At 43.3% G+C, this 27,644-nt stretch overlaps 1 protein-coding gene across 2 annotated transcripts; it reads right to left on the minus strand.

Moving 5' to 3' along the window:
• Window positions 1-518: 518 nt before the first annotated feature.
• On the minus strand, window positions 519-27,644 carry LOC132603810 (TMV resistance protein N-like). Of its 2 annotated transcripts, none has more exons than XM_060317058.1 (3): window positions 27,138-27,644; window positions 2,189-2,509; window positions 519-1,166 (listed from the first exon to the last, which is right to left on the minus strand). In XM_060317058.1, exons 2-3 carry the CDS (start codon window positions 2,408-2,410, stop codon window positions 855-857), a joined length of 534 nt encoding a protein of 177 aa, XP_060173041.1. In that variant the 5' UTR covers window positions 2,411-2,509; window positions 27,138-27,644; the 3' UTR covers window positions 519-854. Both variants share the same exon structure in this region, with proteins under 2 accessions (XP_060173041.1, XP_060173043.1).

The following is a 27,644-nucleotide window of genomic DNA, read 5'->3' on the forward strand; positions in this document are numbered from 1 at the left end:
AAGAGTAGAAGAATAGAGGATTTCAGAAAATTCGTAAGTAATAATCTGAATATTAACTGGAATTTATAGCCATTAACGCACTGGTTGGGAAAAGGTTTGCACCTTTTCAGAAAGGTTTGCAACCTTTCAGAAAATGTAAACGGAGGGAAATTTAAATTAATCCGGGGAGAAACGGGTCGCGGGTCAGACACGCGGATCCGGGTCACTAACGGGTCAGAATCCGAGCTGAGCGAGCGACGACGGCGCGTGGGGTCCTTTCCCCCTCAACCCTTTTAGCAACTAGAGAAGGTGTAATGTAATATGTACACTTCTCTTTTTCTCTCTTTTTCCTATGTGGGACAGATGCTTTAACCAAAGCACAAGGAAAGGAACCTTTTACATTTCCCAAAGCAAAAAGGGACCTTTTATATTCCCTTCACTTTTCATCCCATCATTTCCCATTCACCAATATCAAAAAACCCAACACGTAACCCTTTAGCAAATGTGTGTGTGTGTGGGGGGGGGGGGGGGGGGGGGGGAGGAACAAAAAATACGCAGCAGCTTGGCCTTCTTCCATTATCGGTCTTGAAAACCTCAAGGATTTAAGTTTGTTCAACCTTACAATGGAAGATGGAGGTCTTGAAATTAGGATACATCTGGCATCAAGATTCTCTAAGTTGTTTAAATCCCCTATACTTTCCGGCAAGATTTCAAGTTCTGAGCAGCCCGACACATCTGGATTCTTCAAACTTGTCAACTTACAGATGACGTTGGGAAGAGTTACAAGGTTTTCCAACCAGCGGAAATCAAGCTGATTAATGGCACGTAGGTATCCAATTGATGATGGCAGTTTCCTTATCCCAGAGGATTTTAGGTTACTCTCTAACAACTAACAAGCACATGCTTCCAAGGATATGTGGAAAATTTTCTAAACTAGAACACTCTTCCAAATCCAGATATTTAAGACATGCCGCGTGAAAACTACTAGGAAGCCTCTTAAGGCTCTTGCATTCCTTCAAATTTAAGAAAATGAGCTTTTTGCAATATCCCAATGACTGGTGAACCTCTTCAAGATTTATACATCCCTTCAGATGCAAAGTCTCCAAACTTGGCATTCCCTTGAAATTTGGTGTTTGTATCAATCTTTTGGAGAAGCTGAGATCAAGCGTCTTCAGATTTGTCAAATACTGTTCACAACAAATACAGAAAGTTGAGATACACAAAGATACATTTAACAACAAAGTACTAACGGTGGAGCTAAAAACCATCAAAATATTGTTTTCCATATGGTTTGAAGAATAAATTATAGTGATGGCTAATATGCCTAATGCGCTGAAGGTAAGTTTAACTGAAAAGTTCATAATAGTGATTCACTTATGTAGGGGTTGAGAACAAAGTTTATATTGAATTATTTGGTCTTGTGACTGAAGAGCATTGTACAACTCCTTAGAAGTTAATTAGCTTATAATGAGGATGAATCATAATGTGGAATGGAGCTCAGTCAGATACCCTGATGTTACTCAATGTCCATTCTTATCTACAGAATATTTTGATACTCTGTATACGTGCATTTATTCTGTATCCAGTCAACATTTTTCTCCGTTATACCCCCAAAAAGAAAAAGAAAAAACGTAATTAGATCAAATGAGAATTTTATTTTTCAGATCTTATAAACTGGAATTAGTAGAGCCCAGGCATGGTATATTCCGTGTAATCCATTTTATAATTTATGTGCACATGCCATAATTATGTGCAAATGTTTTTGTTTTGTCTCAACGTCCTAAAATATACCAAAAAAGCTAGACAAATCTACAAGGAATGTGACAAAGCTAATACACGATTTCTTTTTGATAAGGAAATAAAAAATGATTAGAAAGAAAGTTACAAAAGGATAAAAGAATGAACTCCCACTGTTTCCAAGTAATGCCTCTTCCTACTGTCTGGTTGAGCATCACTGAGATCACAAACATTTTAATAAATTTTCAAATCTGAGTTTCATAGATATATGTTAAAATACTGATAGGAAGAATTTGAAAAGGATATAACGGTTTCAATGTACATTTATTTGACTTTTTTTGTCATAAATTTTGGGATCAAATAAGAAATTATGTCAAACAAAATGGAATAGATTTACATAATAATATTTACTCACCACAATAGTAATGGTTACAGAGAAAAGAAAAACGGGAAGAGCATTCAACTATTTTACCTTTATTTCCGTCCATAATTGACGCAGTAAACTACATTCGAGATGGAGATGAACTAGCCTTTTGGGTTCAAAATTAGCTGGCAATGTTTCTGACGGATAGTACTTCCAAACAAACCAACGCAGGTTGTTCGGTAGAAACTCAATGGGACCATCATGGCAACTGAAAACACCGAATGGATCAAAGAAGAAATCATCTCTGATCATGGAGTTCAAGTGCAACATCCTAAGCCTAGTCAAACTTTTCAGGGCATCTTTGCTAAAGCATAAAGTTGGCTTTTGCCTGCTGAAACAAATCCAGATTGCTTCCACTGTGTTCGTCACCTGGTAAACAAGATCATTAGTCTTGAAATTATAATCAATTTCAATTGCAGTATAGAATTCATAAGTCTAGAAATTATAATTGATTCCACTTGCAGCATAGAAATCATTAGTGTACAAATTATAATTAATTTATAATGCAGTTTAGAATCCATAGCATAATATGAGTACTTTCCTTCAATAGGAAAACTGTCAAATTCCTTTTTATATGTTTTATTTTTTTCTCTACTTGGAAAAACTTTCTAAATAAGTTGTAAAAGTTTTAATTTTAGGTTGCACCAGACAGTTTCTTGAAGCACATTATTGAAAATTATGTTATCAGCTAAGTCAGTTGCTTAACTCACGAAAGGGGTATCAGTTACAATGTGCGATTAATTGCCTGTGTTTATTTTCTAATAATATATTTTACTATGACGTTCTTGAAGGTCCTTTTTGTTTACCCTGATTTTGGATAACCAATTAAAATTGTAAGTGAGGTATAGGATATGTGGTTATATCTTGACCCTATTCAATAGAAAAAAGAAATATCTGAATATGCTATAAAGGAGCAATTGATGATCTATGGTTTGCTATAGACTCATGTATCTACTAATACATAAACGTTATTTGATTTAGGAAACGTAAGAAATAAGCACAATAAATATAGATCGAATCTGATATATTGAGAGGGAGATTTGTATATTTTGCTATTACAAGAGTTCTTGGTAATGTAGAAGCCAACCCCCTAAGAGGAGGACAATGCCTCTTATTTATAGTAGTGCCCCGTGGGCTTCACACAACATGAATAATAAAATAATGATGAGAAAGCTCTGAGTTGGGTTAGGTTGGATTAGGTAGACCGTACGGTCTGACACCCGTACGATTGACAGTTGAACATAGCAGGACGTCATCGACGCGTGACAACCGCGCAACGGATCTCCCGGAGCACCGGCCACGACCAAAAGGACATACGACCTCGAACAACCGGTCATGAAAGAATCTGGACCAAATGATGCCCCTCCTTTGCTCCGGTCCAAGCATTTCCCCGGTTCAGAACGGGAGCCTTCATGCACGTTCTTGTCCCTTTCTTCCCTCGGCCTTCGGTCCCACCGGTTTAACACGTACCCAGTTTTTACCGTATACAGATAGTCCCCACACTTCCTGGATTGTAGATTTGTCGGAGTGACGGGGAGTGCATGAATCACTAAACCGATGACTCCCTTTGTCTGTCGTTACCTTTTCGTTTTTGGCGGGAACAGTTGCGCTACGTTCTTCTGCCATCGGCCACGTGTCTTATCCCGGATGGTCCGCTCTGACAACCGCCGCACGCACGTCATTTCAAGTCATTCCTCATTAATTATGGGGCACGTGGCGCTCCCGGATTAGCCGGGGAATTGTAACCGTCACAGTCCCATGCCTATATAAGGCTCTTTCATCTCTTCATTTAAACATTTTACCTCTTCGATTAATCATTATGCTTCAAGCTTTCTGCTTCTTACACATTCTATATCTCTACTCATAATCATCTGAAAAACTCAGTTCTTGTTGATCTGCTGCTTGTACTACGTGAAAAGAATCGATACCGCCACCTTCTCCACTCGTCATTCTCGTCTATTGCTGCTTCCTCCTGTTGCTTTTGCCATTTTTGAACTCTTTGACTGTTTCCTTTGCTCTTTCACCTTCCTTTTCGAATCCATTAAACTTCTTTTTTCCATATTTCCAAATGTCTGAAACCACTTCCCACGATATTCCCTCGGTTTCATCTCAAGGAACGGAGCCTGCATCCCCGGCTAAAGCAAAGAGCTCCTTCGAGCCTACTGCCTCAGACATTATACCGGCCAAACCCAATTTCAACAAAGACCTCGAGGTCGAAAAACCTTCTTCGGTATCCGATAAGGGGTATGATGTGAGGCGATACCCTTCATCCATTACTGTGGAGAGACTCGACATAGTCCGGGCTGACTGCGGGTGGGACACCCGTCCGGTTCGGGTTTTTGCCCCCAGGCCAAGTGAATCAGTCACTGACCACCGGGAAGGTTTTTTGTATGTGTATACGTATCCTTTCACTCTCAAGCTCGACCCTCCGATCGATCTGGTCATCCTGGACATGTGCCGGACCTACGACGTGACCTTGGCCCAGATCGGTCCGATCGTTTGGAGGGTCGTAGCATGCCTCCGGTTGTTGGCCAATAATGCCGGGAAGGAGCTCACGCTGGCCCACCTGATACGTTTATACTCCCCGAGGCTGTTCCGGGGTGGCGTAATAAAACTCGCTAAGCGTAGCCGGAATTCGTTTTTCTCGAAAATGGACGAAGACAGAGACAGGGGCTGGCTGGAGCAATATGTCCAGGTGAGGACCGAGGACATTATTCCGGTCAATTACATGCCCTTCCCGGAGAAGTGGAACAACAAGCGTAAGTCTGTGTTACACCTTGGAAATTTCTCCGTACTTGTATGATGAGTGGAATGATGAAGAGTTTGAGTGTATGATGTTTTGTTAAGTCGGGAATGGCTAATTATGAATTTTTGGAAATAAGAAAGTCGCGGAAAAATTTTCAGTCTAGTGGTCGTATATGGCACTATACGGCCCGTAAAGTGATTTACGGACCGTATAGTGCAATCGTCCTTCAGCTTGCCAAAAATCTCAAGTTCTGTCAAAGTGTTGAATATGGTTAAATACGACCCAGTTTACGGCCCGTAAACTGGTTTACGGTCCGTAAACCAGGTCGTAAACTGCCATGTTCCTCAGCCAAAACTTTCTGTTTTTGAAATGATTAAATACGACCATGGAGGACGAACCGTAAATCAAAATACGGTCCGTATATAGTGGTTTACGACCACTGTTCATCCCGACAAGAATTCATTAAAGATTAGATTTTGGGATTATTAAGAGGGACTTAAGCCCATTTCACGTCATTTTTCATCCAAACACTTCAAGAAAACTCTAGAGTGTTCTTCAACACTTCAACTCTAAGAATATCAAGAAAATCCAAGGAAACCTAAGATTATCAACACCAAATTCATGAAATCAAGTGTAAGAACACAATAAAGGATCATCTAAGTCAAGAAATCCCACAAAGGGTGGAACTAGGGTTTTGGTTAATTGAAGTATTTCAACTTAAGGATTGTTCAACCATCATCCAAGGTAAGTTTCATGATTATTCCATGTTGTTTGAAGTATTGGAAAGCTTAGACACTTGAAATGTAGAAGAACATAGAAATGGGTCATTTTTGAGTAAGTAAGTGACATAAGTGAATGATAGTGGAATTGATTACGAATGTTGAAATGTTGTGAGTACAAATACGTTATAAATGATGATTATATCATGAAACAAGCATTAAATGAATGAAAACGCAAGGATGAGCTAGAAGTAGAAATAAGGGAAAGTTGGAGGAAAATGGTGGATTTTGCTAAACGCACGTAAATGACGATTGTCGATTATGATATTGCGAATAATATTATGAATGTTGGGAGTTAATATAAAACATGAGAAAAGTAGTGTGAGCGAAGGAAGTGTTGTCCGACTTCTCCTAGAATTAGCGACGCGTTCTTATAGTTAGTTTACTAATGTTGATACGAATTCTCTTATGAAGGTAACGACGTGATATCGACGGAGAACAAGTGAGCGATATCTTAGCTAAACGACCAAGGTATGTGAGGCTAGTCCTTCTTTCTAATGGCATGAATCTTTTAGCTTGAATCCCTATTCCTTTCATGAGTTCTTATATTCTAAGAAGTTAAAAGCTTATACCTATGAATGTCTATATGAGATAAGTTATACGATATGATGACACTAGAATGATGATGATGTTATTCCTTGCCTACACTCACCTTATGTACTAGTCCTTTCAAGGTGAGGCAGAATGTCGATAATGGTTCCATAATGTAACCGGGGGATCACGACCTTACGTCACCCCGATAGAGTAAAGTTGATCATGAGCCTTATATACGCATTATGATGAGATAAGTATTTTATGATAAGCATATTACTATGAGTATTTACGTTAAGCATGTCATGAGCATTTCACACCGTGCCTAGTTGGCCGGGCAGTCACCGCTAATGCGGGCAACTATACGGATACACCATGACCTTCGGGCATGGGCAGACACCACTAGTGGGCGGCATGAGATGGTACCTCGGACGCGGGCTAATATTATTGATTAACATACCGTTCCGACATGGACGGGCAGCTTGCATATGATGCATACATGTTATGATGATGAGTATGAGTAAGATAGCATGCATTACTTCATTTATGATTATCAGTCAGATTCAGACGTCTCACGTTGATGTTATTCCCATATTATTGATGTCTCCTTTCACTATGTATGCCTCTCATACTCGGTACAATATTCGTACTGACGTCCTTTCTTCGGACGCTGTGTTCATGCCCACAGGTAGACAGGGAGGAGAGCTTGGACCAGGTCCTCAGTAGCTGTCAGCTGATAGATAGCACTCCATTGTTCGGAGGTGCTTATGGCTATTCTTTTGATGTACATTCATATATGTATATTTTGGGCACGACGGAGTCTTGTTCCGTCTATGTATTCATTATGTTAGTAGAGGCTCGTAGATACGCAGTGTGGGTTAGATGGTCTCACAAGATGTTTTCATATGTATGTATATTATTTTGATGGCCGAGAGGCAAATGTATATAAAGTATTTATGTTTTGATTAAATATGATTTTCCTACAATTGGTATGTAAAATTGATAAAAGAGTATTAAATGAGCAAGACAAGTAGTAGAGTGAGCGGTGCTCGGTAATTTGCTCTGGGTACCCGTCGCGGCCCCTAGTCGGGTCGTGACAGAAGTGGTATCAGAGCAGTTCGCCCTAGGAAGTGTTTACGAGTCGTGTCTAGTAGAGTCTTGTTTATGGTGTGTTGCGCGCCACGCTAATAAACAAGAGGCTACAGGGCATTTAGGAAAATGACCATCTTTCTTCTCATGAGATCGTGCGATAGAGCCATGTCTAGGATTATATTATTCCTAAAAGTGCGTTATGGTTTCAGAAAAATGCCGCCGAAAGGAAAAGCTACAGTTGCCTAGAAAGGCAAAGCTACGACGAAGAAGCGGGCAGAAAGGGAGCCTCCGGCGGAGGTAGAAGGAAGTGAATCGCAAAGTGAGGCCGCGCCCAATGTAGAAGAGCAGGGAGGAGCCTCAGCTCCGATTCCTCCACCGGGTGCTTCGGGTCAACAAGTGTCCGAGGCCATACATTTATTGACACAGTTGGTTGCCGCTCAGGCACAATGACAGAATGCGGGCCCAAGTGATCGTTCGGCTAGTACAAGAGCCCGTGATTTCCTTTACTCTAAACCCTCCAGAATTTTTCGGGTCGAAGCCGGATGAGGACCCACAAGGATATATCGATGAGATATTGCAGACGCTGAGACTTATGCATGCTTTTGAGACCGAATCTATGGAGTTGGCCTCATATAGACTTCGCGACGTGGCGGTACTATGGTATAAAAATTGTGTGATATCAAGAGGAGAGAACGCACCACCTCCCGGTTGGCAAGAATTTGTGGATGCCTTTATTCGTCATTACTTGCCACCTGAAGTCCGCCGAGCTAGAGCGGACAGGTTCTTGAATTTGAAACAGGGAAGCATGAGTGCCCGAGAGTATAGTATGCAATTCAACTCATTGGCCCGGTATGCTCCGACTATGGTGGCTGACATGGGAGACCGAGTCTATAGATTTGTGAGTGGTTTAGGACCACACTTGTTCAGAGATTGTCTGACAGCCTCTTTGCAAGACGGGATGGATATTTCCCGGATACAGGCCCATGCTCAGAACCTCGAGGAATGACAACGATAGCAGAGAAGTGATCGTGATGGTGACAGAAGACAAGGTAAGAGGGCTAGATCTATGGGAGAGAGCAGTGAGTACCGAGGGGGACCGAAACAGACGCATTCTAGGCACTCAGGTCAGACAGTGACCAGTGCACCTCCCAGATTCTCGGATAGGAGATTTGACCGTTCTTTTCAGTCAGGCCAGGGACAGAGTTCGAGGGCCTCAGATTCGCAGTCTAGGGGAGACTTTAGCCAGAGGAGACCTCCAGTACCGCGGTGTAGCCAGTGCGGTAAATTGCATTCCGGACAGTGTCGTCAGGGTTCGGATGCTTGTTATGCTTGCGGGCAGGTCGGTCATATGATGAGAGACTGCCCCTCCGTGAGAGATAAAGCGGGGACTCAACCTACAGGTTCAGCAGCGGGTTCTTCGTCAGCTCGCCCGACAGCACAAACTCCTCAGACTACAGCAGGCAGAGGCAGAGGTCGAGGGGGAGCGTCCACTTCAGGTGTTGTTCAGCCCCGTGTATATGCCTTAGCTGGGCGACAGGATCTTGAGTCTTCCCCAGATGTTGTCACAGGTACCTTGACTATATTTTCCCGTGGCGTATATGCTCTGATTGATCCGGGTTCTACCTTCTCATATATTACTCCGTATATCGCTGATTGTGTTGGGGTGAGACCTGAGCCAATTAAACCTTTCGAGGTATTCACTCCGGTTGGTGATCCTGTAATAGCGAGACAAGTATATAAGAACTGTGTAGTCATTATATGTGATCGTCAGACAAGGGCTGATTTTATTGAACTTGAGATGATAGATTTTGACGTAATTATGGGTATGGACTGGTTGGCATCGTGCTATGCTAATGTTTGTTGACGGACAAAGGTAGTTCGATTCTAATTTCCGGGAGAGCCCATACTTGAGTGGAAGGGTAATACAGCTTCCCCAAAGGGTAGGTTTATTTCCTACCTTAAGGCGAGAAAGATGATAGCCAAAGGTTATATTTGTCATCTAGTTCGAGTTCACGACACGGAAGCGGAAGTGACAACTTTCCAGTCTGTCTCAGTAGTGAATGAATTCCCAGATGTGTTTCCCGACGAGTTACCAGGCCTTCCTCCAGAAAGGGAGATTGATTTCGCCATCGATGTGTTACCAGACACCAAGCCCATCTCTATTCCTCCGTATCGAATGGCTCCAGCAGAACTGAAAGAGCTAAAAGCACAGCTAAAAGATTTACTTGAGAAGGGGTTTATAAGACCCAGTTCTTCACCGTGGGGAGCACCAGTCCTGTTCGTAAAGAAGAAAGACGGATCTCTACGAATGTGCATCGACTACAGGCAGTTGAACAAGGTGACAATAAAGAATAAATACCCTCTTCCCAGAATCGACGATTTGTTTGATCAATTACAGGGCGCCAAATGGTTCTCCAAGATAGATCTGAGATCGGGTTATCATCAAGTGAGAATTAGGGAAGCAGATATTCCCAAGACTGCCTTCAGGACAAGATATGGTCACTACGAGTTTCGAGTAATGTCGTTTGGGTTGACAAATGCCCCGGCAGTGTTCATGAATCTAATGAATAATGTGTTCAGGCCGTTCTTGGACCTTTTTGTGATAGTGTTCATCGACGATATTTTGGTGTACTCTCGCACAGAGTCAGAACATGCAGATCATCTAAGGATTGTTCTTGGCGTTCTTCGAGATCGAGAATTGTATGAAAAGTTTTCAAAGTGCGAGTTTTGGCTTAATTCTGTTGCATTTCTAGGCCATGTTATTTCAGATGATGGTATCCGAGTCGACACTCAGAAAATAGAAGCTGTGAAGACTTGGCCAAGGCCTACGACACCCACGGAAGTTCGTAGTTTCCTTGGGTTAGCAGGATACTACAGAAGATTTGTAGAGGGTTTCTCATCTATTTCAGCCCCATTGACAAAGTTAACCCAGAAGTCGGTTAAATTCCAGTGGAGTGATGCCTGTGAGCGTAGTTTCCAAGAGTTGAAGGACAGATTGACTTCAGCTCCACTACTAACACTCCCAAAAGGGTCAGATGGCTATTTCGTATATTGTGATGCCTCCGATGTCGGATTGGGATGTGTATTGATGCAGCATGGGAAGGTTATTGCATATGCTTCGAGACAGTTTCGAAAACATGAAAAGAATTACCCGACACATGATCTCGAGTTGGCTGCGGTTATTCATGCCTTGAAGATATGGAGACACTACTTGTATGGTGTATGTGTCAACATCTATACGGATCACAAAAACCTTCAATATATTTTCAAACAGAAGGAGTTGAACCTGCGGCAAAGGCGATGGTTAGAATGACTGAAGGATTACGATGTGAACATTCTATATCATCCAGGGAAGGCGAATGTAGTAGCAGATGCACTTAGCCGCCGATCGATGGGTAGTTTATGTGGAGTTCCTTCGGAAAAGCGAGAAATGGTTCGTGAGGTCCATCGGTTAGCAAGTCTCGGCGTACGGCCAATTGATTCAGGAAATGCAAGTATTAGCATCAATGACCCCACAGTTTTGTCATTGAATCTAGAAATGAAGGAACGGCAATATGAAGATCCTCAGTTAAGCCACTATCGAGATCTATCTCAGGAAAAGGAAAAGTCTCCATTTGAAGTTTCAATAGAAGGGGTTCTTAGATATCGAGACAGGTTATGTGTACCGAATGTAGCAAACTTGCGCCAACGGATTTTAGAGGAAGCACATTATTCCCGGTATTCCGTTCATCCAGGTGCAACTAAGATGTACCATGCTCTTAAATCGATATATTGGTGGGATGGCATGAAGCGAGACATAGCAGAATTTGTAGCCTAATGTCCGAATTGCCAGCAAGTGAAAGCCGAGCATCAAAAGTCAGGAGGCTTATTGCAAGCAATTGAGATTCCTACGTGGAAATGGGAAGAAATTAACATGGATTTTGTGGTAGGATTACCCCGTTCACGAAGGAAGCATGATTCTATATGGGTGATCATGGACAGACTCACAAAATCAGCCCATTTTCTCCCTGTTAGAACCACATATTCAGCGGAAGATTATGCTAAATTGTATCTCAAGGAGATTGTACGACTTCACGGTATTCCTTTGGCCATTATCACAGACAGAGGGGCGCAGTTCACAGCCAAGTTCTGGAAGTCCTTTCAAGAAGGTCTAGGTACTCAAGTTAAGCTTAGCACGACGTTCCATCCGCAGACCGACGGACAAGCCGAGCGTACTATTCAGACCTTGGAAGATATGCTACGAGCGTGTGTGCTGGACTTTGGTGGTAGTTGGGATGAGCATTTGCCTCTTATTGAATTTTCCTATAATAACAACTATCATTCCAGTATTCAAATAGCTCCATACGAGGCCTTATATGGAAGAAAATGCAGATCTCCAATTGGATGGTTTGAAACCGGAGAAGTACAATTGATAGGCCCCGACTTGATCCAACAAGCAATTGAAAAGGTTAAAGTGATTCGAGACCGACTGATAACAGCTCAAAGTCGCCAAAAGTCTTATGCAGATAATCGCCGACGAGACTTGGAATTTCAAGTGGGCGATTGGGTGTTCCTGAAGGTATCGCCGATGAAGGAAGTGATGAGATTTGGCAAGAAGGGAAAGCTAAGTCCCAGATATATCAGACCCTACCAAATCATTCACAAGGTGAGTCGAGTAGCCTATGAATTGGACTTGCCTTCAGAGCTCGAATCCGTGCATCCAGTATTCCATGTTTCGATGCTCCGCAAGTGTATTGGAGACCCAACAAGAATAGTTCCGATTGATGATGTGCAAGTAACAGAGAAGCTAGCATACGAGGAAATGCCCATTGCCATTTTGGATAGACAAGTACGAAGGCATCGAAATAAAGAGGTCGCTTCAGTCAAAGTTCTATGGCGGAACAATAATCGAGAAGAAATGACTTGGGAAGTGGGGGAGAAGATGAAATATATGTACCCCCATTTGTTCCAATCCCCAGAAGAGATTCAAGATGAGACGTCGATGATGTAAGGTATGTATGTTTTAATTTTATATTTTTGGTCGTGTGTGGCCATAAATGTGTTGATATTGTGATATAGCCCTGTGAGGCGAAGATATTGTAGGTTGTTGTAATGGGAAGGTAGTGTCCAAATTACAAAGGAAACTCTGCAATTTTTTTTCCAGAATCCCCGAGTGTCGAACATTCGAGGACGAATGTTCCAAAAGGGGGGAAGAATGTTACACCTCGGAAATTTCTCCGTACTTGTATGATGAGTGGAATGATGAAGAGTTTGAGTGTATGATGTTTTGTTAAGTCGGGAATGGCTAATTATGAATTTTTGGAAATAAGAAAGTCGCGGAAAATTTTTCAGTCCAGTGGTCGTATATGGCACTATACGGCCCGTAAAGTGATTTACGGACCGTATAGTGCAATCGTCCTTCAGCTTGCCAAAAATCTCAAGTTCTGTCAAAGTGTTGAATATGGTTAAATACGACCCAGTTTACGGCCCGTAAACTGGTTTACGGTCCGTAAACCAGGTCGTAAACTGCCATGTTCCCCAGCCAAAACTTTCTGTTTTTGAAATGATTATATACGGCCATGGAGGACGAACCGTAAATCAAAATACGGTCCGTATATGGTGGTTTACGACCACTGTTCATCCCGACAAGAATTCAATAAAGATTAGATTTTGGGATTATTAAGAGGGACTTAAGCCCATTTCACGTCATTTTTCATCCAAACACTTCAAGAAAACTCTAGAGTGTTCTTCAACACTTCAACTCTAAGAATATCAAGAAAATCCAAGGAAACCTAAGATTATCAACACCAAATTCATGAAATCAAGTGTAAGAACACAATAAAGGATCATCTAAGTCAAGAAATCCCACAAAGGATGGAACTAGGGTTTTGGTTAATTGAAGTATTTCAACTTAAGGATTATTCAACCATCATCCAAGGTAAGTTTCATGATTATTCCATGTTGTTTGAAGTATTGGAAAAGCTTAGACACTTGAAATGTAGAAGAACATAGAAATGGGTCATTTTTGATTAAGTAGTGACATAAGTGAATGATAGTGGAATTGATTACGAATGTTGAAGTGTTGTGAGTACAAATACGTTATAAATGATGATTATATCATGAAACAAGCATTAAATGAATGAAAACGCAAGGATGAGCTAGAAGTAGAAATAAGGGAAAATTGGAGGAAAATGGTGGATTTTGCTAAACGCACGTAAATGACGATTGTCGATTATGATATTGCGAATAATATTATGAATGTTGGGAGTTAATATAAAACATGAGAAAAGTAGTGTGAGCGAAGGAAGTGTTGTCCGACTTCTCCTAGAATTAGCGACGCGTTCTTATAGTTAGTTTACTAATGTTGATACGAATTCTCTTATGAAGGTAACGACGTGATATCGACGGAGAACAAGTGAGCGATATCTTAGCTAAACGACCAAGGTATGTGAGCTAGTCCTTCTTTATAATGGCATGAATCTTTTAGCTTGAATCCCTATTCCTTTCATGAGTTCTTACATTCTAAGAAGTTAAAAGCTTATACCTATGAATGTCTATATGAGATAAGTTATACGATATGATGACACTAGAATGATGATGATGTTATTCCTTGCCTACACTCACCTTATGTACTAGTCCTTTCAAGGTGAGGCAGAATGTCGATAATGGTTCCATAATGTAACCGGGGGATCACGACCTTACGTCACCCCGATAGAGTAAAGTTGATCATGAGCCTTATATACGCATTATGATAAGATAAGTATTTTATGATAAGCATATTACTATGAGTATTTACGTTAAGCATGTCATGAGCATTTCACACCGTGCCTAGTTGGCCGGGCAGTCACCGCTAATGCGGGCAGCTATACGGATACACCATGACCTTTGGGCATGGGCAGACACCACTAGTGGGCGGCATGAGATGGTACCCCGGATGCGGGAGGCCTGGACGCGGGCTAATATTATTGATTATCACACCGTTCCGACATGGACGGGCAGCTTGCAAATGATGCATACATGTTATGATGATGAGTATGAGTAAGATAGCATGCATTACTTCATTTATGATTATCAGTCAGATTCATATGTCTCATGTTGATGTTATTCCCATATTATTGATGTCTCCTTTCACTATGTATGCCTCTCATACTCGGTACAATATTCGTACTGACATCCTTTCTTCGGATGCTGTGTTCATGCCCACAGGTAGACAGGGAGGAGAGCTTGGCCCAGGTCCTCAGTAGCTGTCAGCTGATAGATAGCACTCCATTGTTCGGAGGTGCTTATGACTATTCTTTTGATGTACATTCATATATGCATATTTTGGGCACGACGGAGTCTTGTTCCGTCTATGTATTCATTATGTTAGTAGAGGCTCGTAGATACGCAGTATGAGTTAGATGGTCTCACAAGATGTTTTCATATGTATGTATATTATTTTGATGGCCGAGAGGCAAATATATATAAAGTATTTATGTTTTGATTAAATATGATTTTCCTACAATTGGTATGTAAAATTGATAAAAGAGTATTAAATGAGCAAGACAAGTAGTAGAGTGAGCGGTGCTCGGTAATTTGCTCCGGGTACCCGTCGCGGTCCCTAGTCGGGTCGTGACAGTCTGAATCTTCAAGTAATTTCTTTTGTATGCTTCGTCAAACTTTGATCCTACTTTCTCACCGTTTTTCTTCTTTATATCAGCCAATAGATATATTCCTCCGGTAGTCCGGAACCTGAGCGAATGGGTCACTGCACTCCTAAGCCAACATATTCACGACGTCTGGATGTGGGGCCACCTGTTACGCGGCCGATGGGTCGCCCAGAACCACGGTAATACTTTGCCCTTACTCGTGTTCACTGCATCTTCTACTACCTGTATTCATTGTGTCTTTGATTTTCAGGTTTGCCCAAGGGATCGGTGGATCCCAGACCGGAGACGACAACCGAACCTACAACCTCGGCACCCAAGTTTGATTCAGCAGGTGCATCCCGCATCCTTGCTGCTTCCAAAAGAAAAAGGCCCTCAGACAAAGGGCAAAAAATGAAGAAAAGGGCGAGGAGCGTCGTTAGGACTCTTCGGGACGAAGCAGAGCCCGAGCTTCTAGTCCGGAGTATCGGTGCGGCCCCTGCCGTGGCTCCTGTTCCGGAGGAGGATGTCACCGCTTGTCCACCTTCTTCGGCCGGTGAAGGGCTTTTAGTCCCGGCGCTACCCACAGGTGCGGAAGAAGTTCTTCACCCGGCTCCTCTAAGGTCGATTGATTTCGTAGACATTTCAGGTGAGGCTTCCTCCGAAGAGACCCCCCTGCAATGGGAAAGTAGATCTGGGGGGGCGGCTGCTGCCGAAGCTGCTCAAAGAACAGAGCCGGCCCCCGATAGTGAAGCTCCATCGGTCATTGGCCCGTTGCCCGATTATGAGACCGCTGCTACTATGGAGCCTCCTTTCATTGCTGAAGCTGCTGAGGTTGCTCCAAGTTCTTCAACCCCAGCTCAGAGGCTTGACGAATTTGAGGATATGTTCTCGGGAACTCCTCTTGCTGCCGGCAAAGCTGCAGGATTCGGGCATCTCTCCGATCCCTCGGGCCACGAGGTCGGCCAGCCGGACCTCTGAATCTGGGACCACGGACAGCTTGGTGCGTATCGCTCCGGCCCCAAGCGTGGAGCCGAGGAGAACAAAATTGGTTATGGTCACCGTCCCCGAGGACTGCAGCTTTATTTCTCGCCAGGTGGGTGTGGCGAAATATATGAGGCCTCTTGTCTCGGACTCGGACAAGCGAAAGATGACCGGGGTCTCTTTGTAGTGCCTCATTAACGAGGGTATGCATGTGGGCAACCGAGTAAGACTTTTAGCCGTCCTTGCATAACTTTACTGCGAATCTTAGCCTTGTTTTGTTCAAGTTTTTAACTTGCTTTATTTGCAGAGTGTGGTGCTCGTCAACGAAGCTTTCATTCAGGCCCAGCAAGAGATGGACGATCTTAAGGGCCAATTGGATGCTCAGGGCCGGGAAACGGAGAAATATGTGCACCTTCTTCAGGAGCAGGAGGAGGAGTTGAACCGAGCAGTCGCTCTTTCCAATCTCCGACCCAAGCTTGACGCAACGAAGGCCGAAAACCGTCAGTTAAGGAGTGAGCTGGCTGCGATGGCCGAATACAATCGGAGTCTCGAAGCTGACAAGATCGGCCTTAGCCGAGACAACGCTCAAATTTTCTCGAGGCTTGGTTAGCTCGAAACCACCTTCTCCCAACTCCGGGAGGGGCTGGATTTGGTGAAGTCGGATGCTACGAGCTTGGCCGAGAGGAACCGGCTGCTCGAATCTGAGAGTGCCCGATATCAAGAGCGTGCAATGGTGTTCGAGGAGAAGGCGGAGATGAGGGCCCGGATGTGTGATGATCTGAAAAATGAGCTTAAGGAGACGGCTGATGTAAATGACACTCTCCAGGCCGAGCTTCAATCGGCCATCCAAATGCAGAATGTTCTTGGAGAGGCTCGGGATGCTCTAGCGGCGAAGTTAGCCCAGGCCGAGGCCGATTTGGACGAAGCTTTGAAGAGTGTCGAGGCCGCCGAGGCTCATGCTACCATCGCCGCTGAATACGAAAAATGGAAGTCTCGAAGGATCACCCTCTAGCAAGCCGAGCATGGTTTTACGGATCTGCCGACCCTTATTCTGGAGGCTAAAAGAATCGAGGAAGAGGCAAAGGGTGCCCTCAGGACCGACTCTGATGACTCCGAGCGGACAGTGTCCGAGCACTCCGGCTCCAGCCATTCCAGATAGATTAGGGCATGTACTTAGCCTTTTGTTATTTTTTGCCTCTGTAGGAGTTTTCAATTTAAAAATCCTTCGTTATAAATGGAACATGTATTTTCCTTGACTCTTCACTTTACTTGAATGTTTTGTTATGGTTTTCGCCCGAATTGTCAGTTTCGTTTTTAAGGAGTCATTATTTCTGACTGTGCCTATATATCGGCATTTTGCCTCATCCGGTACATTTTGTCCGAGAATTTTGTTGAGTTTTTGCTCGTGGGACTTATCTTATGCTTTGTGAATAAGGACGTTTCCGAATCACAACAGGCATTATTAGGGCCGAAAATTTTCAGCTATTTTTACCTTTTAGGGCCGGTATTTTTCGGACACCTGAATCTCAGCCTTAGCTGGATTTTGATGTAGAAGTCCTCGTTTGTGGGGCTACCAATTTTGGCTTGGTTCACTAAGACCTTGTTGCCTTTGCCGAATTTCGATCATAGCGCCCGATATCGAGTATATATGAATGAAGTAGTGCCGAAATACGGCAGTAATCCTCGGGGTAAAGTGTTTACTAGAAAGACATTTCGAGAATATTATCCAAACTTTCGATAATTTTTGCATTGCAAGTATTTGTATACATGAGAACGAACTTTTTCCTCCTGCCTTTGCTATAGCAAGTACTAAATGGACACGATTCATTCTGATCGTTTGGTCCTTACATTGGAACCTAATGCAAAAGGTCCGGTTCTCTGTTTTGCCGTCGCAAATATTGCGTGGACACGATTCATTTTGATCGTTTGGTCCTTACATCGGGACTTGACATTTTTGGTCCGGTTTTGTTCGTTGAGGGTGGCCTCCGGTTTCAGCTAACCGGGTCAAACTCCGGAGTGGGTGTGATAGTCCCCTAGCCCTTAGCCGAGCTGCAAGATCGGATGAGTGCTATCAAGTCCCCATTCGTTGGGTGTGACCCCGGGAATCCGGACGTTTGTCCTTTATGTTTGTCAAGTAACACGTTGTACTTGTTGCCTCATTAAAAACCTTGTCGGAAACCCATTTTGGGACAAAACCGTACTAAGGAAAAGAGTGCAACACGTGTTTTCAGAATTAGGCTCTTTTCTTTGCCCGATACTCGGTTTCCTGCAAAAAAGAAGGGTAAAAAATAGAAAAGCATGGGGAGTTCATACCTCAGCAGTAGTATCTTTTCAGATGAGCCACATTCCAATTATTACGCAACCGGTGCTCGTCCATGGACTCCAGCTGGTACGATCCTTTACCCGTTACCTCAGTTATCTTGTACGGTCCTTCCCAGTTCGGACCCAGCTTTCCTTCGTTGGGATTCTTGGTGTTCAAGGTAACTTTTTGAAGCACCAAGTCCCCAACCTGGAAATGACGAAAATTGATTCTCCGATTGTAGTACCTTTCCACCCTCTGTTTCTGGGCTGCAATACGGATCAACGCGCTTTCGCGAAGTTCGTCCGTGAGGTCGAGTCTTATGGCCATGGCCTCCTCGTTTGACTCCTCGGTTGTATATCGGAACCGGAGGGTCGGTTCTCCGACTTTCACGGGAATAAGGGCTTCGGCCCCGTAGACCAACGAGAAAAGAGTTTCCCCCGTGCTTGATTTCGATGTGGTTCTGTAAGCCCATAATGCCTCCGGTAATATTTCTTTCCAATGATGCTTTGATGCTTCAAGTCTTATCCTCAGATATTGGATTATTGTCTTGTTTGTGGATTCCGCCTGTCCGTTCGCACACGGGTGAAACGGAGTTGATACAGTTTTCTTGATTTTCAACCCTTCGAGGAATTTGTTGACTTTGCCACCCAGGAACAGGGGCCCGTTACCACAAGTTATCTCAGCGGGGATGCCGAAACGACAGATGATGTGATCCCATATAAAGTTAATGACTTCCTTCTCTCTGATTTTTTCAAAGGCCTGCGCTTCAACCCATTTGGAGAAATAATCAGTCATAAACAGAATAAAACGGGCTTTACCTGGTGCCCAAGGTAATGGACCGACGATGTCCATTCCCCACTTCATGAAAGGCCAGGGCGACACCACCGAATGCAACAACTCCCCGGGCTGATGAATCATCGGAGCATGTCTCTGACACCCGTCGCATTTACGAACAAAATTCTTCGAGTCTTCCTCCATCCGGTTCCAGTAATAACCGGCTCTGATAATCTTTCGGACCAGAGCATCGGCACCGGAGTGATTGCCGCAGGTTCCTTCGTGCATGTCTCTCATCACATACTCCGTCTCTCCGGGACCCAAACACTTGGCCAGGGGTCCGAAGAAAGACCGTCGATACAATTGGCCGTCTACCAAGCAAAAACGCGCAGCTTTGGTCCTTAATGACCGTGATTCTTTTGGGTCAATCGGGAGCTTCCTATCACGCAAGTAGTCGATGTACTTGTTGCGCCAATCCCAAGTTAAACCCATTGTGTTTATCTCGGCGTGTCCGTTTTCTATTGCCGTTTTTAACAAGTGCACCGTTGTCTCGGGGTTGATTTCCTCTCCTTCGACCGAGGATTCCAAATTTGTTAATGCATCGGCTTCGCTGTTCTGCTCCCTCGGTATGTGCTGTATGGTCCATTCTCTAAATCGATGTAGTACCACTTGGAGTTTTTCAAGATACTCTGCATCCGTTCGTCCTTGACCTCGAAGACGTTGTTCACCTGGTTTACGACCAAAAGCGAATTGCACTTTGCCTCGATTATTTCGGCCCCCATACCTCGGGCCAGTTCCAAACCTGCAATCATAGCCTCATACTCAGCTTCATTGTTAGTCAATTTAGCAGTTCTAATAGATTTTCGAACGGCATCCCCGGCCGGGGTTCTAAGGACGATTCCCAGCCTGGAACCTTTGAGGTTCGAGGCCCCGTTCGTATGTAATGACCAAATACCCGAGGCCTTTCCCGGGGTCAGCAGAAGTTCTTTCTCGACCTCGGGGACCATAGCCGGGGCGAAATATTCCACGAAGTCGGCCAAGATCTGGGACTTGATGGTCGTTCGAGGTTTGTACTCGATATCATACCCGCTAATTTCTACAGCCCATTTAGTTAGTCTACCCGATTATTCCAGTTTATGCATGATGTTTTTTAGGGGGTAAGTAGTTACTACACATATCGGATGGCATTGAAAGTAGGGCTTGAGCTTTCTAGAAGCGCTTACCAATGCTAATGCCAATTTTTCCAAGTGGGGATAACGGGTCTCCGCATCCCCCAAAGTTTTACTCACGTAATAGATAGGGAATTGTGTACCTGATTCTTCTCGGACCAAAACTCCACTTACCGCTACTTCGGAGACAGCAAGGTAGAGAAAAAGCGGCTCGTCCGCCTTCGGTGTGTGGAGCAGCGGGGGGCTAGACAAGTACCTCTTCAATTCTTGTAAAGCTTTTTGGCACTCCGATGTCCAAGCGAAGTCGTTCTTCTTCCTTAGAAAGGAGAAGAAATGATGACTCTTGTCCGAGGACCTCGATATGAAACGACTCAATGCCGCTATCCTTCCGGTGAGCCTCTGTACTCATTTGACGTTATTCACCACCTCGATATTCTCGATGGCCTTGATCTTGTCCGGATTGATTTCAATCCCCCGGTTTGACTCCATGAAACCTAAAAATTTGCCGGACCTTACCCCGAAGGCACATTTTTTCCGAGTTGAGCTTCATGTTATACTTGCGGAGCACGTCGAAGGTTTCCTACAAATGTTTTAAATGGTCCTCTGTTTCCAGAGACTTGACTACCATGTCGTCAATATAAACTTCTATTGTTTTTGCTATTTGTTCTTCGAAAATCTCATTAACTAGGCGTTGATAAGTTGCACCGACATTTTTTAATCCAAAAGGCATGACATTGTAACAGTAAGTCCCATACCGGGTAATGAAGGATGTTTTCTCTAGATCCTACGGATGCATCCGAATTTGGTTATACTCGGAGTAAGCATCGAGAAAACTTAACATCTCATGCCCGGCCGTTGCATCGATCATTCTGTCAATGTGAGGCAACGGAAATGAATCCTTCAGGCATGCTTTATTTAAATCCTTGTAATCAACACACATTCGAAATTTATTACCTTTCATGGGCACCACTACCACATTAGCTATCCAATCCGGGTACTTTACCTCCCGGATAAAACCTATTTTTAAAAGCTTTGTTACCTCATCTTTTACGAAGGCGTGTTTTGCTTCCGCCATGGGCCTTCTCTTCTGCTTCACCGGGGGAAACTTCCCATCCAAGCTAAGCTTGTGAGCTGCTACTTCTGGTGATATACCTGTCATATCTATATGGGACTATGCGAAGCAATCTGCGTTAGCTCGAAGAAATTCAATTAACTTGTTCCTGAGCTCCGAGGTTAGCCCCGTGCCCAGGTATACCTTTCTATCCGGTAGGTACTCGAACAAGATGATCTGCTCCAGCTCCTCTACAGTCGACTTGGTTGCATCTGAGTCATCCGGCATGACAAATGATCTGGGTACATCGAAATCATCCCTTTCACAACCCAGATCCGACCCGGTGTACTTTGATTGCTATTTGGTGTTCTCTTCTCCGGTTAGATCTTCTTCCTTCGGAACAGATTCTTTGGGCCGAGGTGTTGCTTCCTCAACTGCGAACATCTCCCTTGCAGCGGGTTGCTCACCTCGGATGATTTTTATCCCTTCCGGGGTGGGGAATTTCAGCAGCTGATGCAGTGTTGAGGGCACGGCCCTCATGCTATGTATCCAGGGTCTACCCAGCAATGCATTATACTTCATGTCCCATTCAATTACATAGAACACTATTTGCTGGATAGTGCCATCGATGTTCACAGGCAATGAGATCTCCCCTTTTGTGGTTTCGCTCGCCATGTTGAACCCGCTGAGTACCCGGGTTTACCGGTACGATCTGATCGAGCAGCCCTAGCTGTTCGACCACTCTCCACCGGATGATGTTGGCCGAGCTACCTGGGTCAATCAAAATACGTTTAACCTTAGTTTTAAAGATAAGTACAGAAATTACCAATGCATCATTGTGCGGTTGAATGATGCCCTCTGCGTCCTCGTTGCTGAAAGAGATAGAACCCTCGGGTGAATGATCCCGGCTGCGCTTTTCGCGAACATCAGAAACCTTGGCCCGTTTCATCACCGGCCCCGAGGGGCATCGATACCCCCAACTATCATGTTGATTATATGCTGGGGTTCTACTGGCTCGGCCCTTCGATGAGCTTCCCTTTCCTTGTAGTGACTTTTGGCTCGTTCACTCAGCAGTTCTCGGAGATGACCATTCTTCAGTAACCGGGCTACCTCCTCTCTCAACTGGCGACAATCCTCGGTTCTGTGACCATGGGTTCCATGGTATTCACACACCATGCTTAGGTCCCGTTGGCCCAGATCCGACCTTAGAGGTCTCGGCTATCTTACATCCGGGACATGACCGATGGTCGAGATGAGACCCGAGGTACTGACGTTGAAGTTGTACTCCGATATCTTTGGTGAGTCCTTGTTGCCGGCAGAGCTTCCGGCATCGCTCATGAATGAGAGACCCTGGCTGTTCGATGGGCGCTCGACCCGTTTACTACCCCGACCGGAGAAACGGCTTGGGCTCACCCTTGATTTTTCCGACCTAAAACTTTGCTTCTCCGAATGGGAGTATGGCCGATACCTTTCCTTCGACGATTCGGCCTTTGTTTCGTAACCCTTCCTTGGTCTCTCAAAACTTTTATTCACATTTATTGGCCCCGGGGGGAGCTCAAATTGATCATCCTCCACCCGAATCTTCGACTCGTATCGGTTATGGACATCAGCCCATGTCACAGCCTCGTATTCCAGCAAGCTTTCTTTTAATTTGAACGAAGCTGTTGAACTCTGAACATTGAGCCCCTTTGTGAAAGCTTGTGCAGCCCATTCTTCTGGAATCGGGGGGAGTTCTATCCGTTTCCTTTGGAATCAGTTGACGAATTCACGCAGTAACTCGTCGTCTCTTTGGGTTATACGGAAAATGTCGGCCTTATAGGCCTGCACCTTTTTGGCACCGGCGTGAACTTTGATGAAGGCATCAACGAGCATTTCAAAAGAGGTGATCGAATGTTCGGGTAGATGGTCGTACCATGTCAATGCTTCTTTTGACAAAGTTTCCCTGAATTTTTTCAGCAACACCGATTCAATTTCGTCCTCCTCCATATCATTGCCTTTTATGGCGCATGTGTATGAGGTCACGTGTTCGTGTGGGTCCGTTGTGCCGTCATATTTCTGGATATCCGGCATTTTAAACCTCTTCGGGATTAATTTTGGGGCTGCACTCGGAGGAAAAGGCCTTTGGATGTACCTTTTCGAATCCGGCCCCTTCAGTAAAGGCGGAGCCCCCAGTATTTGATCCACCCGAGAGTTGTATGTTTCGACCCTCTTTTCGGTCGAGTCTACCCACTTTGCCAAAGTTTCGAGCATTTTTAGAACCTCGGTGGAGGAGCCAGCCCCGGATCCATTGCTCTCGATAACGCGTGCCTCGTCCCTTCTGGGTTCAGCAACACCGCTCGTTTTCTCCGGGGTTGTTGTATCACCTCCATTTTGCAACCGGGCTATTGCGATTCCCTGTTCGGCAATTGCCACTCTCTGCTCCTGCAACATTTCAAAAATTAAACGTAAGTCAATATTGTCATTAGGTTTACCCGGTTCTTTCCGGTCCTGTGCCCGGGACAAAGTAACAGAATTGTGGGTATTTAGAGGATCAGTGGCCGGTAAGGTGGCATTCTCTTGGTCCACGGTGTTTTGACGGTTGAGGCCCTCCCTCGAATTATCGGGGTTAGGATCAGCGGGGTTTGGAGGTCCTCGTGGACCGCTTCCTTCGTTTTCGGCCACGATTTCGTTGTTGTTGACGTGACCAGATTGCCCACTGTCCGCCATTCAGTCCGTTTTTTCAGACACGAACAGAAGGTGTTTTTGATTTAGATGGGTAAGGTGGAGATCAAGATAAAAGACCACTATTATCCTAGCCCCACGGTGGGCGCCAAACTGTTTACCCTGATTTTGGATAACTAATTAAAATTGTAAGTGAGTTATAGGATATGTGGTTATATCTTGACCCTATACAATAGAAAAAAGAAATATATGAATATGCTATAAAGGAGCAATTGATGATCTATGGTTTGCTATAGACTCATGTATCTACTAATACATAAACGTTATTTGATTTAGGAAACGTAAGAAATAAGCACAATAAATATAGATCGAATCTGATATATTGAGAGGGAGATTTGTATATTTTGCTATTACAAGAGGTCTTGGTAATGTAGAAGCCAACCCCCTAAGAGGAGGACAATGCCTCTTATTTATAGTAGTGCCCCATGGGCTTCACACAACATGAATAATAAAATAATGATGAGAAAGCTCTTAGTTAGGTTAGGTTGGATTAGGTAGACCGTACGGTCTGGCACCCGTACGATTGGCAGTTGAATATAGCAGGACGTCATCGACGCGTGACAACCGCGCAACGGATCTCCCGGAGCACCGGCCACGACCAAACGGACATACGGCCTCGAACAACCGGTCATGAAAGAATCCAGACCAAATGATGCCCCTCCTTTGCTCCGGTCCAAGCGTTTCCCCGGTTCAGAACAGGAGCCTTCATGCACGTTCTTGTCCCTTTCTTCCCTCGGCCTTCGGTCCCACTGGTTTAACACGTACCCGGTTTTTACCGTATACACTTTTCATGCTTTAAAAAAAAAAAAAAATTCAGTGATAGGTGAATTCCTGAGTACTTCATGACTCAAAAATATAGGAAATATGAATTCGGCAGCTAGATACAAACCAAAAAAAAAAAAAAAAACTGATTCAGAAAATAAGAAAGACATGCAAGAATAAGTATCAAGAAGATTTTTTTTTTGGAATTTACCCTATATGTTTTCGGAGTAACAAAAAGTTAACATTCAATGTTATTGAGTTGCTCTGGATACTTACTGTATTGTTGAGCATCACTTCTTCTATATCTTGATGGAGCCATAGTCTAGTAGAGTTCCAAGGATCCTTCTGCATTTTCACTGCATATTTTCCCATATCTTTTATCAAATCGTGCAGTTGGATCGTATCTTCTCCAGCTATGAACACTAAAGATTTTTCTATTAGAATACTCAATCCAATTGTAGGTCCCATATGGCAACTCTCCAGGACTTTGATGACATAATCTTTCTTATACCCTCGGAAGAAACATGCAATATCTAGAAAGATCTCTTGCTCTATTGGCTCCAATCCATCATAACTAACTTTTAGCTTTTTGAAAATTTCAGAACTGGAATCATTCTTTATTCGCTCTATAGTACTTTGCCACTCAATTATGCATCTCTTATGCAAGAAACAACCCCATACTTTCAAGGCTAAAGGAAGGCCTTTAGCATGATTTACAACCAACATTGAGAGCTTCTCAAAACCCTTATCCGGAATTTCTTTCTTGAAAGCATATTGATTGAACAATTGAATAGCTTCATGGTCAGTTAGTGTAGTCACTTCATATATTGTGTCATTTTTACCTAACAAATGTTTATCTCTAGTTGTTACAATAATTCTACTACCATTACCAAACCAACAAATATCCCCTGCTAAGTAATCCAAGTGGTCTCTGTGATCTATGTCATCAAGCACAATTAGAACCTTCTTGAAATGAAGTCTACTCGCTATCATGTGCTTACCATCATACGTATCATAGATGTAATCAACTTTGTTCCTTAACAGTTTCGAAAGAAGGGTAGTATTTTGCAAAGAATGCAACTCGTGTCTTGCTTCAGTTTCTTTAACATCTGCAAGGAAACACGATGACTCAAATTGACAAGATAGTTCATCAAATATGGCTCTTGCAATTGTCGTCTATCCGAACCCCCCCCCCCCCCCCCCCCCACACCTTTTTCCCATATTCCAACAATTCGAACGTCATTGATTTCCTTCTCTAGCATGTATTTTATTTGCTGGAAATGAGTGTTCATTCCCACAATATCTTGCCTAGAAGATAAAAAGGCATTGTATAAAGTGGAAGATATTAGATCAACAATCTGCAAAATGCATTCTGACTCAATCCTGCAATGGTAAGAGGATTGTTGACAAATAACAATGTCATGAAACAAAATTACTTTATACAGTTAGCACGGATAATATGAAAATGGACTAACCACATAATAAGAATTATCTAAGCAGAGCTAATAGTACCAGTTTCAAAAAAGTACCATAAATTGATCTCACACTTGAATCTCATTTTTTACACTGATTTCTTTTGCTCCAATTGCAAATATGTTCAGAATTGACATAACTATGAAATTCCAGCAAGAAATTCCCCTAATAGCTTATTCAACCTAACAGAAGTTCAGTGAGTGGTTTCCCACGTGGGAGACCTGGGATCGATTCCCTCGCTAACAACATTCTCAGTCTGAGCTCGTCGCACTGGGCTTACCTTGTGCGGTTTACATCTCCTGTGGTTTGCAGGCTATTATCCAGCGCACACCCAAAGAGTAGCGGCTGCGGGTCCCTAGTTACCAACAAGTTGGGTGTCAACTATATGAACCCTGACTGACCATGATTCTCTGATAAACTTCAACCTAATGGAATATTCAAGTAAATTCTAACTTGTATTTATTAGTCCCTCCGTTTCATAATAAGTGGGTCTTTAGCTTATGCACGCCCTTAACAAAGTGCTCACTCCTAGAAAATTAAGAGTGCTTTTACTAACTTGCCCTTAATTAAATGTCTAGAAAAAAAAAAGCTACTTACTCCGATTAAAAAAAAGTGTCCACTTAGCCTTTATTTTTTTGTTCAAAAAAAGTGTCCACTTGCTAAATCAAGAAAGAGTTAACTTTACTTTTTTAGATTTGTCTTTATTAATTATTAAGTGACCAAATTCCAATACCTATTTAATTAGCGTCATTTTGGTCAAATTACCTATTTTGTTATAGGAGTTAGTGTTTTCTCAGAGGGTGTGAAAAAGACTAAATGGACACTTATTTTGAACCGGAGGGAGTAGTTGCTAATTCTTGATTATGTAGATAAGGATAATTTTGAAAAGATAAAAGATAAATTTCTTCTTGAAATCCTAAAGCACTACTTATTTTAAAACAAAACGAAAAGCCAAAAACACCATTTATTTAGAAACAGATAAAAGTACCAATTATCTGATTTAACTCACCTATTGCGGACATCCCAGCCTTTTAAATTGGCCACTAAAGTTGGGGCATTCCTCCATTTTTGCACCTTCTCCATTCCACCATTATACTTCGATTCTTGTTTGTCAAAAGCTTCCGCAAAGTTCTCTGTTTGGTTTCGAACAACGGATGGATCCACATTATAGAAGATGGGTATTACGATCTGTTCATATCGGTTCTTGCACTCCATTATTTTTACTAATTCATCTAAACTCCACTCAGATGAGGCATAATTATGTGAGAAAATAATGACAGAAACTTGAGACATTTCAATAGCTTTATGGAGTTCAAATGGGACTAATGTCCCTTTCTCTAGTCTTTTATCATCTTGAAATGTGTGGATCCTCTTATATCCAATGCTCTGTACAAGTGACCTGTAAATGTTTTGCGAGTATCTTTGCCTCTGAAACTTAGAAACACATCGTACATCCATTTACGACCTTCTGAAGAACAAGTTGCCATGGGATTGTAGTTGTGGCTGTGTTACCAGA

The sequence above is a fragment of the Lycium barbarum genome, chromosome 7 (genome assembly GCF_019175385.1).
Source record: "Lycium barbarum isolate Lr01 chromosome 7, ASM1917538v2, whole genome shotgun sequence".
NCBI classification, from domain to species: domain Eukaryota; kingdom Viridiplantae; phylum Streptophyta; class Magnoliopsida; order Solanales; family Solanaceae; genus Lycium; species Lycium barbarum.